Consider the following 19,022-nt stretch of genomic DNA (forward strand, 5'->3'; position numbering starts at 1 on the left):
ACAGAATCTCTCACTGAACCTAAAGCCCATCCATTGGCCAGACTGTCTGGCCAGTGAAGCCCAGAGGTCCTCCTGACCCTCGTCCCATCCCTACACCTAGCACTGGATTTACAGACCCAAGCTACCTAGCAAGCTTTTTTTCGGACACTGGAGATGCAAACTCAGGCCCTTGTTCTTTGTGGAAGGTGTTTTAACCACAGACCATCTCCCCAGCCCTCACATTCTGTCTTTGACTTGTTTTTTTACTTTTTTCCTTGTAACAGCCAAAATAAACTAATGTGCACTTAAACTAACATGCAAATCCTTTGAAGCACCACAGTTTTGATCATTTGTACTTTCATCTTCATTCTGCCTCAAGTATTTTGAAATTTCACTTGTCATTTCCTCCTTCAGTCGTGAATTATTTCGAAGCTTGTTTTTTCATCTCCGGGTTTTTGTTGTCAGATGTATTTTACTGATTTCTAACTTCACTGTTGTCGGCCAGCAAGCTTGGCTGCTGCCTTGTTTTCTGACTGGAATTTTGCACGACTGTGTATGTTTGTATTTTGGATGGGAGCGGTGCACTTAAGTGTGGTTTTTCTCTAGCTTGGAATGTTGTTTATTTATAAATTAACTATGTACATGATAATAATTTATAATTATTGATTGTACTGTCAGATCATTAGTCAAGTTAAATGACAAGTGTAAAGAGATTCCTTGTCTCCTAACATCTTGTGTTTGTCCTATCAATTGCTGAGATAGTCAAAATCTTTTAAAAAAGATACCTTTTTTATTTCTTTAATTCTATCAATTCTGTCCTCGATTTTGGAGGTCTTTATGGCTGAATTGTTGAAGGTCTGTTATGGATGTATTTATTCTTCTTCTTTAATGAACTGACACTTTCACTGTTACAAAATCAAAATACCCTCTTTACCTTATAGCTTTGCACTCTGTGTTATCTAACAAGAATCTAGTCTCTGTATGCTAATGTTTGCACCGTGTGTTTCCTATAAGTTTGCATTGAATGCCTCTGTGTCCTTTTGAAGTGCATCTCTTACAAACAGTATATAGCTGAGTCTTGTTCTTTTGTCTGTAGTAGTAATCTCTGTCTTTTGTGGAGTACTTAGTTAATTATCAATGTAATTATTGCCTAGGATTTAATTGGTACATTGTTTAGTATTTGTTTCTCTTTTAGCTTTACTCGTTTCTGTCTTTTTCTGGATGCTTATTTGTTTGTTTGTTTGTTTGTTTTGAAAATTTTGTTGTTTCACTGAAGCTGGGTCATATAGGGATTAGAGAAGCTGGGGGAAGGGAAGTCCCAGACCAGTCCCTGGACTGGAGAAGGTAATGATAGATGCCCCCCCACCCCCACCCCCACAGCACATGCACACATATACACATGCACACACCACCCCCACTCCCACAGCACATGCACACATACACACATGCACATACCACCCCCACCCCCACAGCACATGCACACATACACACATGCACATACCACCCCCACCCCCACAGCACATGCACACATACACACATGCACATACCACCCCCACCCCCACAGCACATGCACACATACACACATGCACATACCACCCCCGCCCCCACAGCACATGCACACATACACACATGTACATACCACCCCCACCAACCAGAAGGTTAACAGGTAGAGACTGAAGGATTCTGGGAGAACCTGGAGGCCATCATCAGCTTTGACATATTAATAGGCATCTCAGCCTTTTGTCCTGGGTTTGAAACCTAACATTCCAGACTTCTTTGTTGTTGGTTAAGGAGCCGTATAATCTCTTCTATGGTTGCTTCCACTGAAATTGGGGCAAGAAAGCTAGAATGATATCTAGGGACTGGCTGCAGACATCTCTGGAGACCTTCAGGGTACAGATTCTGAAGGAACACTTTGGGAGGCCTGCTGTAGGCAGCCTTGGAGGTCTGCAGTTGAAATCTGCTGGGATAGAGTCAATCTCATAGCAGCAAACTTCCTTTTTTGGAAGGTGTTTTGTTGTTGTTGTTGTTTGTTTGTTTGTTTTTGCCAGAAATGTTTTTTATTGTCGTTTGTCTTGAGGAATGTTTTTACTGAAATTAGGGATTTGTTTTGTTTTAGCTCTTTAAATACACTGTTTTCTGTCCTCCTGTTTTCTGAAGAGATGTCTTCAGTGTTGACATTGCTTCCCAGTTTGTGACTCTCCCTTGCCAGCCCCGCTCTGCAGCAGCTGTGCTCTGGACTGTTGGTTTGGATATGCTTGTGCTGGAGCAGGCTTCTCTGCAGAATTATTCAACTTGTGTGGCTGATCTCCCAAATCTATAAATGTATGCTTTTCCTGGTTTGGGTGACTGTGGTCACCTCTAAATAGATCTTATGCCTCATCCTCTCCTTATGGCTCTCTAGAGCTGCTTCAGAAGTCTGGCTGGTTTTAGTTGTTCTTCCTCTCTCCTCTGGGTGGATTGCCATTGAAGGCATCACTGATTCACTCTACCATTCATCTTGGCTGCTGAAGCTGTTCATTCCTTTCAAACTTCACATAGTACTTTTGGTTATTATTATTTAAATTTTCTATTTGGTTTTTGTAGCTTTCCTGGCTGCTGAAAACTCCATTTTTTATTTTTAAATTTCTTTATCTTTTCTTTATCTCACTGAGGATATCCCTCAGAATTCTGGAGTTCAGGTTATCTCAGGGCTGCCCTCTGTCTCCTTGAGGCTTGAACGACAACTTTGTGACTACTGTTTATGTAAACACATAATTATTAAATATTTCTTCTGAGATTATTGATGATTTTGCTTTGATAGCAAATTAATTTGGTCATACCTGCAGATGGCCTCTGGCCTTGTGTCAAATCTCAGTTCTTGTTTTTCTTTTCTTTTCCCTCTTTCCTCCCTCCCTCCCTCCCTTCCCACTGCTACTAGAGTGTGAACACAGGACCTTATCCACACTGATGGTCCCAGGAACACTGAGCTCCATCCGGCTTGGTGTTTTTGAAACACCGTCTGACTTTGTAACCCAAAAGGTTCTCAAATTCGTGGCAGCTCTTTGGCCTCATCCTCCTGAGTCCGAGATTATAAATTATACACTACCATCCCAGATTTAGCTCACTTCTTTCTCTCTTATGATGGTCTCATGCATCCCAGGTTGGCTTTCAGTTTTCCATGTATTCGAGATAGCCTGCAGCTGCAGTCCTCCTGCTGTCATCTCCCAGGTTCTGAGATTATACTTAGTAGTTCACATCTTTAAATAGTATTCACAAGACATATTTAGTTTATTCTGCATAAATGGGGCTTATGAGTCAGATGGAGATTAGTGCTGAATTCAAACGTACAATTAGATATTCCCCACCTCCCAGCCTTTGCCTTCCCATAATTCCCTTTTCACACTATAGAAGTTTTGGTGGATCCAAGTTTTATTACGCGTTCCCTCTGCAATACTGTTCAATCGTATCACTAGAGAAAACATGTAGCGTTCAGGAGGGGGAGACAGAAGTCTAAGGTCATCAAGGACAACATTGCTAATAGCTTGTCTCCCAGAAATAATCCTCCCTGGAAAAGACACAGATAAACCAAAAAACTGAAAACATGGCAATCAGTATATCAAGTAAACCAAAAGCAAGCCGGGCCTGTGACTCTAATATCTGATATAATAGACGTCAAGTCAAAATTAGTAGGAAAAATAAAGGTCATGATATATGACTAAAAGGGCAGTTCCTTGAAAAGATACAGTTGTAAATACTTATGCACCAAAGTTTGGGATTTTTCAGTTTCATAACAAATACTTAGGGACATAAAAGGTCAAATTGGTTTAGGTATAATAATCTTTCATCAGTAGATAGGTCAAGAAAAAAAATCAACATAGAAACATTATAAACTAATTATACTATAGATCAAATGGACTTAACAGAAATCTATGGGATATTTATCCAGCAACTACAGAATCCACATTTTTCTTGGTAGCCCATGGAAGCTTCTTAAAACTTCTCTATCTTTCCTTTCCTTTTTTTTTTATTAGATATTTTCTTTATATACATTTCAAATGCTATCCCAAAAGTTCCATATACCCTCCCTCCGCCCTACTCCCCTACCCACCCACTCCCAATTCTTGGCCCTGGCATTCCCCTGTACTGGGGCATATAAAGTTTGCAATACCAAGGGGCCTCTCTTCCCAGTGATGGCAGACTAGGTCATCTTCTGATACATAAGCAGCTAGAGATACGAGCTCTGGGGGTACTGGTTAGTTTATATTGTTGTTCCAACTATAGGGTTGCAAACCCCTTCAGCTCCTTGGGTGCTTTCTCTAGCTTCTCCATTGTGGCCCTGTATTCCATTTTATAGATGACTGTGAGCATCCACTACTGTATTTGCGAGGCACTGGCATAGCCTCATACGAGACAGCTATAACAGTGTCCCTTCAGCAAAATCTTCCTGGCATATGCAATAGTGTCAGGGTTTGATGGCTGATTATGGGATGTATCCCCGGGTGGGGTAGTCTCTGGATAGTCCATCCTTTCCTCTTAGCTCCAAACTTTGTCTCTGAAACTCCTTTCATGGGTATTTTGTTCTCTATTCTAAGGAGGAATGAAGTATCCACCCATTGGTCTTCCCTCTTCTTCTTCTTCTTCTTCTTCTTCTTCTTCTTCTTTTTTTTTTTTTTGGTTTTTTTGAGACAGGGTTTCTCTGTGTAGCCCTGGGTGTCCTGGAACTCACTTTGTAGACCAGGCTGGCCTCGAACCTCCTCCCTCTGCCTCCCAAGTGCTGGGATTAAAGGCGTGCGTCACCACGCCTGGCTGGTCTTCCCTCTTCTTGATTTTCTTGTGTTTGCAAATTGTATCTTGGGTGTTCTATGTTTCTGGGCTAATATCCACTTATCAGTGAGTGCATAGCTAATGACTTCTTTTGTGATTGGGTTACCTCACTAAGGATAATATCCTCCAGATACATCCATTTGTCCAAGAATTTCATGAATTCATTGTTTTTAATAGCTGAGTAGTACTCCATTGTGTAAATGTACCACATTTTCTGTATCCATTCTTCTGTTGAGGGACATCTGGGTTCTTTCCAGCTTCTGGCTATTATAAATAAGGCTGCTATAAACCTAGTGGAGCATGTGTCCTTATTACCAGTTGGAACTTCTTCTGAGTATATGCCCAGGAGAGGTATTGCTGGATCCTCCGGTAGTACTATGTCCAGTTTTCTGAGGAACCTCCAGACTGACTTCCAGAGTGGTTGTACCAGCTTGCAACCCCACCAGCAGTGGAGGAGTGCTCCTCTTTCTCCACATCCTCACAAGCATCTGCTGTCACTTGAATTTTTGATCCTAGCCATTCTGACTAGTGTGAGGTGGAATCTCAAGGTTGTTTTGATTTGCATTTCCCTGATGATTAAGGATGTTGAACATTTTTTCAGGTGCTTCTCAGCCATTCGGTATTCCTCAGTTGAGAATTCTTTGTTTAGCTCTGAACCCCATTTTTAATGGGGTTATTTGAATTTCTGGAGTCCAGCTTCTTGAGCTCTTTGTATATATTGGATATTAGTCCCCTATCAGATTTAGGATTGGTAAAAATCCTTTTCCAATCTGTTGGTGGCCTTTTTGTCTTATTGACAGTGTCTTTTGCCTTACAGAAGCTTTGCAATTTTATGAGGTCCCATTTGTCAATTCTTGATCTTACAGCACAAGCCATTGCTGTTTTGTTTAGGAATTTTTCCCCTGTGCCCATAACTTTGAGGCTTTTCCCCACTTTCTCCTCTATTAATTTCAGTGTCTCTGGTCTTATGTGGAGGTCTTTGATCCACTTGAGACTTGAGCTTTGTACTACAAGGAGATAAGAATGGATCAATTTGCCGGGTGTGGTGGTGCACGCCTTTAATCCCAGCACTCAGGAGGCAGAGGCAGGTGGATTTCTGAGTTCGAAACCAGCCTGGTCTACAAAGTGAGTTCCAGGACAACCAGGGCTATACAGAGAAACCCTGTCTCTGAAGGAAAAAAAAAGAAAAAAAAAGAATGGATCAGTTTGCATTCTTCTACATGATATCCACCAGTTGTGCCAGCACCATTTGTTGAAAATGCTATCTTTTTTCCACTGGATGGTTTTAGCTCCCTTGTCAAAGATCAAGTGACCATAGGTGTGTGGATTCATTTCTGGGTCTTCATTTCTATTCCATTAATCTACCTGTCTGTCACTGTACCAGTACTATGCAGTTGTTATCACAATTGCTCTGTAGTACATCTTAATGTCAGGCATGGTGATTCCACCAGAGGTTCTTTTATTGTTGAGAATAGTTTTTGCTATTCTATGTTTTTTATTTTACCAGATGAATTTGCAAATTGCCCTTTCTATCTCAGTGAAGAATTGAGTTGGAATTTTGATTGGGATTGCATTGAATATGTAGATTGCTTTCAGCAGGATAGCCATTTTTACTATATTAATCCTGCCAATCCATGAGCATGGGAGATCTTTCCATCTTCTAACATCTTCTTCAATTTCTTTCTTCAGAGACTTGAAGTTCTTATCATACAGATCTTTCACTTCCTTAGTTAGAGTCACACCAAGGTATTTTATATTATTTGTGACTATTGAGAAGGGAGTTGTTTCCCTAATTTCTTTCTCAGTCCGTTTATCATTTGTGTAGAGAAAGGCGATTGATTTATTTGAGTTAATTTTATATCCAGCTACTGCACTGAAGGTGTTTATCAGGTTTAGGAGTTCTCTGGTGGAATTTTTGGGGTCACTTATATATACTATCATATCATCTGCAAATAGTGATATTTTGACTTCTTTCCAATTTGTATCCCCTTGATGTCCTTTTGTTGTCGAATTGCTCTGGTTAGAACTTCAAGTACTATATTGAATAGGTCGCAAGAAAGTGGGAAGCCTTGTCTAGTCCCTGATTTTAGTGGAATTGCTTTGAAAAACTTCCTCTATCTTAGGATACAACAAGCAAGTCTTAAATAATAGAAAATAACCCATGTGGTTTATTGAATCTTATCAGATAAATATAAAGTAAAACTGGAGATGGGTAGAAAAAGACACCACAGAAACTGCCAGAGCATGGAGATGAGTGGGATGTCTGTCATTATCTTTCTCTGACAGGGTCTGTGCAGCTCATGGCAGCCTCACACCTGCTCTGTACAGTGACTTTGAGTTCTTGATCCTCCTGAATGTATCTCCCAATTGCTGGGGTTACAAGCATGAACCAGTGTTCTCGGCTGATTATACTGTCTTGAATGATCAAATGGACTGTTGAAGAAATCAGTGAGGAATGTCTAAAGTTGATAGAATTAAATAAAATGAAAGCCAGGTATAAGAACTTTTCAGGGGGCTGGCGAGATGGCTCAGTGGTTAAGAGCGCAGACTGCTCTTCCGAAGATCCGGAGTTCAAATCCCAGCAACCACATGGTGGCTCACAACAATCCGTAAAGAAATCTGATACCCTCTTCTGGAGTGTCTGAAGACAGCTACAGTGTACTTACATATAATAAATAAATAAAACTTAAAAAAGAAAAAAAAAAAGAACAATGTAAAAACTAACATTTAAAAAAAAAAAGAACTTTTCAGATATGGCAAAGGCAGTTTTAAGAGAAGCATTCATAGCTGTGAGTGCTAATTGAAAGCAGCTCAGTAAGCAACATAGTGATGTACCTGAAGGTCTTATAAAACAAGAATAGGTAACCCCAGAGCAGTAGACAGTAAGGTATGAAAAAGAACAGAGCAGAAGTTAATAAACTGGAGGCTAAATGAACAGTAGAAATAATTAGTAGAAGGAAGAATTGGTTTTGTTTTTGTTGTTGTTTGTTTGGAGGTTTTTTTTTGGGGGGGGGGTGTTCAAGACAGGGTTTCTCTGCATAGCCCTGGCTGTCCTGGAACTCACTTTGTAGACCAGGCTGGCCTCAAACTCAGAAATCTGCCTGCCTCTGTCTCCTGAGTGCTGGGATTAAAGGTGTGCACCACCATGCCTGCCTGTTTTTTTGTTTTTTTGTTTTTTTAAATAAACAGTGCTGACAGATTCTTAGCTGGACTGAGAACAGACGAAAGCCCATACATGAGATGTGAGACATAGATACTGTAGAGGATCACTGGAGTGCAGAGTGCCTTTAGAGAACTCTGTGATCCACAGTAGCAACACATAGAAAAAAATGAATAATTTATAGATGCATGCAACTTACTAAAATTAAGTGAAAAGCATATAAACAACTTAAACAGGCCCGCAATAATCAACAAGATTGACACAGTAATAGTCTACCAACAAAGAAGCTCTTAACACCAACAGACTCACTGCTGAATTTCAGCAGACCTGTAAAGATCTATCAATGTCCCTCAAACATTCCATACAGTAGAATTGAAAGACACTACCAAACTCATCCTGAGAAGAAATGAATTGGATAGACAGTTCTCAAAAGAACTCAAATGTAGTCAAATCTTATCTGCTACAAGGAGTGAGTAAGAAATGAGGTGTGTGTGAAAATGACTAAAGTTCAATATATACATGCATGAAATTGGCAAAGAATTAAAAGATATAATAACTGATGAATATATGAAAATATTCAACATCCTTAGCCATTAGGAAAATGCAAATAAAACCTACATTAAATTCCATCCTCTTCCCATCAAAATGGTCATCAGGAAGGGAAGTGACAACCGGTGCTAATAAAGATTTAGAGAAAAAGGTCCCCTCATACCCTTACAGGAGTGGATGTGAACTGTGAGAGCCACTATGGAAATTGCTATGCAGGTTCCTAAGGGGACGGAAGCTAGAGCTGCTGCAAAGCTCAGCCATAGCTACTGCGCACACTCAAGAATGTGAAGTAGTGAGCCCCAGAGTGACGTGCACAGCCACGTTCATCTCTGCACTGTTCATTGTCACCAAGATGAGGAGCCAGCCCCGATTCCCATCTATACATAAGAAGAGAAAGAAAACACTGTCTTATTTATCCATAAGAAAAACAATTTGCCATTTTCAGGAAAACTTGTGGAAGTAGAGATCATTGGGCCAAACAAAATTAGCCAGAATTGAGCAAATATTGTATGTTTTCTCTCGTATTTAGAATTAGAGCCAAATATGCATACATATATTACATGAAAGTAAGATTGGTCATGTAAAGTGAGGGGTCTACAGGGACGAGGGGAGGAGCAAGAGAAAAGAATGGAAGTGCAAGAAAGACAATATTCAGCATTATCTTATGCAGAGTGTCAGTTTAAATTATATATATATGTATGTGTGAAATATATAAATACATAAATACAATACATATGAGGACTGTGCAGACTTTATATAGTAATAATTTCTTACAGGAAAGAAAGCCATCAAATCACTACTTCTTGGAGTCATTTAACCAAGAGGGAGTTTATATTTGAATTCTCTGCTTCATGCTCCCTGTGTCCTTTATCTTCAGTCTCTCTTTCACATGAGTCTGCATGTGTGCCTGCCTGAAGACTGTCCTATGAATCTGTTCGTGTCTGTGTCTGCCATTTTGTGTGTGTGTTCCTGTGTGTGAATGGTGTCTCTATGTGTCTGTGTATGTGTCTGACCCTATATATGCTTGTCTGCCTTTGTCTGCCTTTGTGTCTTTTCTATGAGTGTTAGTTGTGTCTGTATCTCTCTATGACAAAGGGTTTTAATCTGTAACTTATTGTAGAGCATAAAAAGTACCACATGGGAAAGGATATGGAGTAGTTCATGGAAATCAGAGCACTGGCTCGAGCTGACTCAGACAGCAAACTTCACTGTTTATCAACCAATAATCACACATTGTTGCTCCTGACCTTTATGGTAGATTTTAGGAAGCTGCTTTCCACTTCTGCATTTGCTGCTTTCAGCAGATGATTCACATGCATTATCTGGGTCGAAGTGCATGGAAGAGCAGACTGCAGCTCTGCATTAACTTAGGCCCCACAAGGCAAGCTGAGTATTCAGCAGACTAGCAGTCTCAAGTCTGAAGTGACTTCAAGATGTATTCAAGGACCTCAACTCTGGGTGTGAGGTCCAACAAAAATCCAGTCTCTTAGAATGTAAGAGAGATTTTCAGAATATTGCTTTGTCACAGAGGACCATTTGGTATCAGGAAGGGGACCAGTGCAAATGAGGAATGAGAAAGAGAGGTAGAGGGTCAGAAAATGTTTAAGAAGAATACTATATGGTTTTATTTCCTTCTGGGTATCACTTATCCTTGCCCGTCCTTACTGTGGTCCCCTGAGATCCACACCATGAAACATAGGAGGCTTGCATTTCCACCCGTTTACCCTAGAGTTCTGCAGCTCTCAGAAACTACCCGAGTTTGGGTCTCCTAAGCTCTCGAGTGGGTGTTCTTGTTTTCAGTTTAGATGCTTCTCCATATCATAAGTAAAAAACTCAGCCTTTTAAAGATGGCCTTTACTTTTTTTCTCCTGTTCTCTAAGGTCCCTTCAGTTTCTCTTCCCAGTGCAGTGTCAGCCTTAGTAGGGGCAGACATACGAAGGGTCTCAGCTGTTGGACTTGTTTACCCACAGCTTTGGACGGCCTTCTGAACTTGCCTGAGGTTCTCTATGTATAAATTATTTCATGAATGATATAAATTAAAGAGAGTAAAAATTCTTTGGAGAAATAACTTATTTCTAAGTAAAATTACCTACCATATCAAGTATACTAAATACTGAATACTAAATTAATGTCTCTCCTCCTTCTAGTCCTCCAAGGTCACCTATTATTTGTGTTTTTTAAGTGGCATTTGTCATTTATCTGTGCAGTAATCTCTAGCTAGGCTCACCAACTCTCTTGGTTTCTCTCCTGTCTCAAAAGCTGGTGACTACTAAATCTAATGAAAACATCTCAGGAAGTAGGTACCTACATAACAGCCCAAATACATTTTCAAATAGGCATTTCTAATTCTTGTGCCTAACTGAACTTGTCTTTTTTCTTTATATCCCCAAATCAACTTGTGCTGCTTTTATATATAGTGCTCAGTCATTAGTGTGACTAAATATTAAAATAACAAACAAACACGCGCACTCTTAAATCTCTTCACCTTTCCAAATCTAACTACAAAGCCCTACTGACTTTTCATCTCCATCCTCGCTGTGTGTAATTAGTTCATTTGGCATTGGTATCTCCTGCAGTCTCATAATTGTTTTCCTGCCTCCAGTAGAATCCCTTAGGCTACTATCCAATATGATTGTTTTCTAAATTGAAATCTTAACAGTACTTTATCACTAGTCTCTACATCCCTTCCTGATAAACTCCTTGCTTATAGCAACCCACCTCGAGCACACCCCAGCTGCTTCTCTCTTAGAGGCAGGCACTTCCAGTCTCTGTTCTGTGCCCTATGGTTCCCCAGGTAGACCAGCATTCTCGGGCTCCTGTAGCTTTGACACGTGCTCCCAGTCTCATCCTTCTCTCTGGTTCTTTCCTATTTGTCAGAGATTCAGTTCAGACACTATTTCTTTTTATTGTTCATATCTTTTCAGCATGTGATAAAATCTCTGTGCCATCCTACAACATTCTTTTGAATATTTAATTTACTATCATGTTTCATCTGTATCATTAGACTGCAGACTGGGTCATACATACTTGTCTGTATACACAGCTGTGTGTATGTTTATTATCTTGACAGATGAAGGCCTAAAGATGTCATGTAGAGACTTAATGAATAGCTATCCCCCATATTCTTTTCTTATTGGCTTCAACTATTTTGAACCATGACCACCTGTCATGTGACCTTAGTCACCATGAAGCATGTGTAGTGTGCCTCCAGTTTTTGATTTGGGGTGTTTATAGGATTCTGGTCAGTATCTGCACATCAAAACCAAAACCCTTTAACTAAGCCCTGATATCTTCCACAGGCTAACCAGTGGTTCCAAACATTTTTCCACGCAAGCAGCATGGCTGCTTTGGCTTGTAGATCTCTGGAGTGTGATCTAACCAGTAGGGTGTTTCGCAGAATCGTTGTCTGCTGCTAGATGCTGGTAACACATTCCTCCTCTCTTCCTGGTCTCTAAACCCTGCCAGCTGCTGCCTGGGAGCAGATTGGTTAGATTTAGTAGTCAGCAGCTTTTGAGACTTGAGAGAAACCAAGAGAGTTGGCGAGCCTAGCTGGAGATTACTGCATAGATTAATGAGACTCACGGACATGGAATTCTCCCCAGAAACCTACCTTGTGAATTGCCTACTGTTCCACCCTGTAGGAGTCACCAGTGGTTTTCCTCTGTTCACTCTGGTGAAAAAAAATATGAGAAGGTGTCATAGTTAGGGTTTTACTGCTGTGAACAGATACCATGGCCAAGGCAAGGCTTGTAAGGATGACATTTGGGGCTGGCCTACAGCTTCAGAGGGTCAGTCCATTATCATCAAGGCAGGAGCATGGCTGGAAGAGCTGAGAGTTTCACCTCTTGTTCCAAAGGCAGCTAGCAGAAGACTGACTTCCAGGTAGCTAGGACAAGGGGATTAAGACCCACACCCACATGACACACGTACTCCAACAAGGTCAACACCTCCTAATAGTGCCACTCTTTGGGCGAAGCATAGACAAACCATCACGTAAGATTTCGGTTCTTAAGGAATTACTTGTTTTACATTTTTGAGAAACAACAAAAAAATGTCCTGGTTTGCTCTTTGCTTTGTGAATGGCCTGTGTCTGCTCCTTGGCATGGCTTACATTCTCATGGGCTCATTTACCCATTAAACCTTTTGATGGAGTGAGATGATTGGAGGAGCTGGAAGTTTTCAGTGCTGTATTCCTAGTATTTTAAGCTTTCTAAGCCATTGCTGCTAGTGGCTAGGGCGAGAAACACACTTCTCTTAGTTAAACTATGTATAGTCTGACTGTGATAGAATATGAAAACTGTTAGTCAAAATGTTTCTCACTTCATTTCCTCAGATTTCTTTGTGTCAGTTTCTCTAATTTTGTTTCTCTTTCCCGTTTTCTCTTTGTTAGACAATTCACGATCTTATGGGGAATGCCATACAGCCCTTGCTGACGTCAGTGGCAGATGCGATCGAGGCCATAATCATCACCATGCATCAGGAAGATTTTTCTGGGTAAAGCATTTCCTCAGAGCTGTTACTAGTCCTCACTGCCTTGATTCTTCACTCCCTACTCCTCCTACTCTCCAAGCTCCTTGCCAACCAGGCTTTATTCTTGTGATGGCATTGGCTCCTTGCCTCCTACTCTTCCATTGTGAATGCTATTACCACATTATCTTTGTTCTGGTTCCCATCATCTCTCTCTTTGCTTACTGAGATGCAGCAGGTTTGTACTTAGCTCTGTGCTTCAGGATTGGTTGGTTTGTGCCATCTTCCTCTCCTGATCGCCTTCCTTCTCACAGATGGCCTCTTCCTGACCTGTGTGATCACCTGGCACAAGCATGACGTTCCTCTTGAAGACTCCTCTGACTCTTACCTGGCTTTGAGAGCAAGCTCTCTCTCAGTCCTGTAAGATGTGTCCTTCCTCAGAGTTTCTCATGTTTAATAGAAGGAGAGTCCTGTTTGATGAGAGTCTGGGTGGGGAAGGAGGCAGTGAGAGAAGAGCCCCGGATCTCTGTAGGAGTGGCTGCGTCCCTCTATGGCATCATTCCCACCCTGTGGGTTTTGATCCCTTTGGGAACCCTTTCACAGAAAACGCAGATATTCACACTACAATTCATAACAATAACCAAATTCTAGTTATGAAGTAGCAATGAAAATAATTTTCTGGTTGGGAGTCACCACAACATGAGGAACTGTATTAAAGGGTCCCAGCACTGGGAAGGTTGAGAACCACCACTCTAAGGAAAGTCAGTGCATACCAGTCTGGTTACATGAAAATACATATCCACCAATTCTCAGTTGTGAGGATGCTTAACTTAAACTTCAGCTTCGGCATAGCACTATTGTTACGAAGACTCTGGATTACCTATACTACCTGTTGAGAACATACTATTCAAGGCTTGAGAGTAACTGGGGAAATTAATCTTTACTAGCTAAGATTGTTTGTATTTTAGTACATTTAAATCAGACTTCTAATCCACAAGGAGATTTGATAGCATGTATCTTAAATTTCATCTGAAGTATATTTCACTTACACTAGCACACACTTCTGGAACGTGTTCCAATAAGCTATTTTCTACAACCCAGTGAAATCATTGCATCTGAACAGATCACTTCATGTGACACATCTTCATGTCACCATATTCGTAAGCACTGTCTTTCCTTAGGGGGTGGGTCTCACTTTCCTAATGCTGGGACCGTTTAACACAGTTCCTCATGCTGTGCTGACCTGCAGCCATAAAATGATTTTCATTGCTACTTCATAACTGTGATTTTGCAACTGTTATGAATTGTAATCCGTCTTCCTCCTGAGTAATAGATGTATACTCCTCCAGAGTAAGAGAAAGATTTTGTGATGCTTTAGAAGAAATATAAAAAAAAATCCGAGAGGCCAAGTGGATTTGGCCTTCACAGGAGACCCAGCTCAGCTTTAGGAACATACAGAACTGAAAAGAAAGAGACAGGAAATGCTATTCCATTTGATGGCGACCAAAATGTGAACAGGAACAGCTATAGCTAATGAAAATAGGTTTTCCGTCAGAACTTGTAAAATACAATCTAGAAGATCATTATAAAATGATAAAGGAGTCTCCTTATTAACTGGATATTTAAAATACATATGCAACTGATATCAAAACACCTAAATATAAACAGATCTTTAAAGAATTTGATTATAACAAAAATATAATCCTTTCAATGACAGGCAGATCATATGTACAGAGATTTGAGCTATACTTTAAAACAAATGTACCCAACAGACATATATAAAATGCACATTCATAGAGATGGGATGTTTTCCATGGAAAGTTCCATTTAGACCATAAAAATAACCTGAACAAATTTAGGAAGAAAAACATCAAAATTAACAGTATTATATATCTCTTTGTTGTTGTTGTTGTTTATTGTTGTCGTTGTTGTTTTGAGACAAGGTTTCTCTATATAGCCCTGGCTGTCCTAGAACTTGCTTTGTAGAGCTGTCCTGGCCTCCAAGAGATCCACCTGCTTTGTCTTCCGAGTGCTAGGATTAAAGATTTGTGCCACGGCTGCCATGGTGGTATAAGAGTTTAATAGGAGAAATCATAGAATGTCCACAGATAAATGACAGAAGGATCACTACTCTTAAGGCTGGCCTGGGGTACAGAGCAAGCTCTAGGCCAGCCTTGGCAATTTAGTAAGACTGTGTCTAATAAATACAAGGTGGGAATAGGAAAAGTGCTTGGGAGGTAGTGCTAAAGCATTGCTTAGTGTCCACCAGGTCCCAGATTCAGCCACAGTATGGTAGTACCTAACAACAAAACAGACAAAACCAGTCCAGAGATAGGAGCTGGCAAAGGCGCGGAAGGGAGCCCATGTGCACTGCTGTAGGAATTTGGGCGATTGCACGAGTTGTGGAATTGTATATGGGTTCCTAGACACATGACACAGACTCGGGAACAAACAGGAAATCTGAGCAGAACAGAATGAATGACAAAATTGAATCATATTCCCATCAAGGAAGTGTGCAGGAACTAATGGCTTGTTGGATGAAGCTTAACCACTTAAAAAGGAACTGTTATGGCTTCTTCTCAAACTGCAAGAAGCAGACTAACAAAGAATATGTCCTCTTCTCATAAAGCCAGCATTCACTTTATTCCAAAGCCAGATGAGGACAGGAGAAGAATAGAAACTGAGAGATTAGTGCCCTGCTGAGCACTGGCAGACTCCTCAGCAGCGTCCTAGCAGAGCAAATACAACAGGACTCAAAGATTTAAGAAGGCTCAGGTACTGCAACCAAGTGAGACTCGTCTCTGGGATGCAAGGGCAACGTAACAGATATATCAGTAGATGTGTTACAGTAGAACAGCGCACACAAGTCGTATAATCATTTCATCAAATGCAGAGGTATTTGCCGCATTTGCCATCTCTTAGTTAAGAAATTAGCTGTAAAAAATGCATCTCACCACAGAAAAGGCCACATGTGACAAGGTCATGGTTACTCAGTGATGAACAGCCAGAAGCCACTCTTGTGACCTGTGTCCAATGCTGACGTCCCTTGCCAGAACAATGAAGCAAAAGGAACAGAAGGCATTCCTTAGGAAAAGATGTAGTGACTGCTGAGAAACCCCTGAAGACAGAACATGGCTAGCGCTAATAAGTTCAGTAAAATCAGGATGCAGAACCAACAGGAGGAGCCTGTGGCATTTATATAAGCTGACAAGGGACTAGCTATACAATAAATTAACAAGAAACCCATTAGCATAGCTTAAATATTACTTATCTATTAATTAAAAATTACTTATCTATTAATTTAACCATGGCGTTAAAAGGTTGGCAGGCTGAAACCACAGACTAACTGAAAGCTTGAAGAAGCTCATTGGGAGAGTCATGTTCATGGAATGGTGGAACTGCAAGGAAGGACAGTACAGGTCAGTGTGTCTGATAGACACAGATAGAAAATTCTCACCATGTGAACATGTACCTGCACACACACTCAGAGCTTTGTGGACATGCACGCACAGTAGACATCTGAAGAATGACACCCAAGGTTTTCCTCTGTGTATGTGCAACATAAGCACCTGCGCACACACAGAAAAAATCACAAATCCAATTCAAAACATCTTAAACTAGGTAACAATGTCTGTACTACCAAAGCATCTATAGATTATTTCTAACCACTATTAGAATTCCAATGTTTTCTCATAGAAATAAAAAGAAACAAATCCTAAAACTCAAAGCCCTGGGTAGCCATGGCAACCTAAGGATAAAGAGCAAAGCCAAAGACATCACACTTCCTGATTTTAATCTATCCCTCAAAGTAACTGAGGGCTAGGGAGGTGGCTCGGTTGGGAAAGCATCTACTGCTCAAGCGTGAGCTGTAATCCCCAGAATCCCTGGGACACCCTGAACACCGTGGGCCTGTCATCCCAGCAGCAGGATTGGAGGTGAAGAGGAGCATCCCCGAAGTTCACAAACAAGGCGGCCTACCATTCAGCTTCCCACAGAGACCTTGTGTCAAACAGATGGACGATGAGGATCAACATCACAGTTGTCCCAGGGGCTCCATGTACACTGGCTCTTACCATAACACACTCACACAAACACGCACACACACAGGACTAAGCGAGAGACACTTTAAAATGGTTTAACAGCTGTAGAATCATAGTAAGTTACTGGCATTAAAAATGAAAAGAAACGTTGTCCCGTGGAATAGAATAGAGAGCCCAGAAATTCGTCCAGTTTTATAAAATGATTTTTAATAAAGGTGCCAAGAACATAGTGGGAAAGGACGGTCTCTTCAGTGCACTGCTGGGAACGCAGGACCTCACGCCTCATCAGATACGTTAGTGCTGCACAGTGTATAAAACCATGCAGGACCTGGAGGGAACATGCAGGAGAGCCCTGACACCTGTCTGCACAGGTCTCTTCTCTAATCCTAAAAGCTCAGGCAGCAAAATAAAGAGCAGAGGAAAGCGATTGGTTGCACTGACTCAAAAGCCTCTGCACCTCAGAGGCTGCCACTGAGAGGGGATAGGTGTGGGTGAGGAGAAGGAGTGTGCAGGGAAAGCCATGGAAGGGGCTGGTCCCAAAGCTGTAAGACAGACAAACAAACCAGGGAGGGAGGGAGGGAGGGAGGGAGGGAGGGAGGGAGAGATTGAGAACAGAATCTCAGTACAGAGGAAACTTCTGAATAACCTAATTTAAAAGTGAAGGAAGAGCATAAATAGATTTAAAAAAAAAGAATTTGCAAATGAGTGACTGTAACTCGGTTGGTCCTTGCCTAGTGTGTACCTTTGGCTCGTTCCCCAGTACAGAATAAACTGGCCATGATGCAGGCCTGCCTTTACAGAGGTCAAGTCCAGGAGCTCTTGACCACATATCAAATTCAAGGCTAGCCTTGGCTACATGAGTCTCTGTTTCAACAAATAACAAAACACATGTACACACACACACATTACTGCAAAAAAATGTTGATTAAGGCCGCAACTTTTGAATGGTTAGGTTAGCTATTACAGAGACGGGCAACTGTAAACATTGGCATTGTTGACGAGGATGTGATTTACCATATGTATTGTGGACAGCTATATGGAGGTGCCTCAAAAAGCTAAAAAGACAGGCTGGGTCTGGTGGTACATGCCTTTAATCCTAGCATTTGGAGGGCAAAAGGCAAACCAGCTGCCCTACATAAAGCACTACCTCCAAAACAAACAAAAGAGGTAAAAGTACAACTGCTCTATGTTTCAGTGTCACTTCTACGTATGTTTTGTGTGGTATGACATCAGTGGTACATCCACAGATAATGTTCAGTGCAGCATTGTATAAACTGACAGAACAGGAGGGACCACCCTATGTGTCTGTCTAGGAGATAAACAAGCTAAGCAAATGTAGTGTGGGTACAAGATGAAACAGTAGTCAGCTGTCCAAAAGGAATCACTACTGATTGCCACAACACAGATGACCCTGGAAGACATACCATGTCAAAATACGCCAGACACAGAAACCAAACATGCTCTTATTTACCTGCAGACCCTAAAATGATAACAACAGACAGTGGTTCCTAGGGCGTGGCAGCCAGGGTAATGCATTGATGTTGGTTAAACTGGTATAAAGTTCTAGCTAGATAAAAGGAATAAATACGAGTTTACTGTGATTGATGTGTTTATTAGATGCTTTTTCTATCTTTTTACCCTGTATACAATGTCACTATGTTTACTGCCTCTTCCGTAAATAAACAAATGGATATGAAAATATTTTATTTTTGCACTTAGCACTCTCTCCTGGTACGCACCTGAATGAAAATAGGCCATGTAGTGACCTGAATCTGGTGAAGACAAATCCCATGTGGTGCTTGCCATCAGGACCCAGAGGGGCTCTGCTCAGGCAGCACACAGCACCCTGCCAAGACACTGAGCCTGAGCACGCTGTACTGTGGACCTGGTGGGGAGCCCCCTGTCATTAGGACAGCCTTTCGTACTCTGGAGCTTCCCCTAGTTCTGTCTTCTTCTGGAGGTGGGAGACCTCTGATTATAGCTGCCATTTCTTTGCTGTGAAGGTTATCAAGTTCATGTTG

At 41.2% G+C, this 19,022-nt stretch overlaps 1 protein-coding gene across 2 annotated transcripts in view; it reads left to right on the top strand.

Moving 5' to 3' along the window:
- The window catches only part of Cog5 (component of oligomeric golgi complex 5), a 303,977-nt gene that overhangs the window by 237,888 nt on the left and 47,067 nt on the right, over positions 1-19,022 (top strand). For both annotated transcript variants that reach the window (XM_021179459.3, XM_021179458.3), the window contains exon 17: positions 12,885-12,988. In XM_021179459.3, coding sequence (XP_021035118.1) covers positions 12,885-12,988 — 104 coding nt within the window. The remainder of the gene's footprint in view (positions 1-12,884; positions 12,989-19,022) is intronic.

This window comes from Mus caroli, unplaced genomic scaffold, assembly GCF_978045245.1.
Source record: "Mus caroli unplaced genomic scaffold, Mus_caroli_1 scaffold_14, whole genome shotgun sequence".
Taxonomy (NCBI): Eukaryota; Metazoa; Chordata; class Mammalia; order Rodentia; family Muridae; genus Mus; species Mus caroli.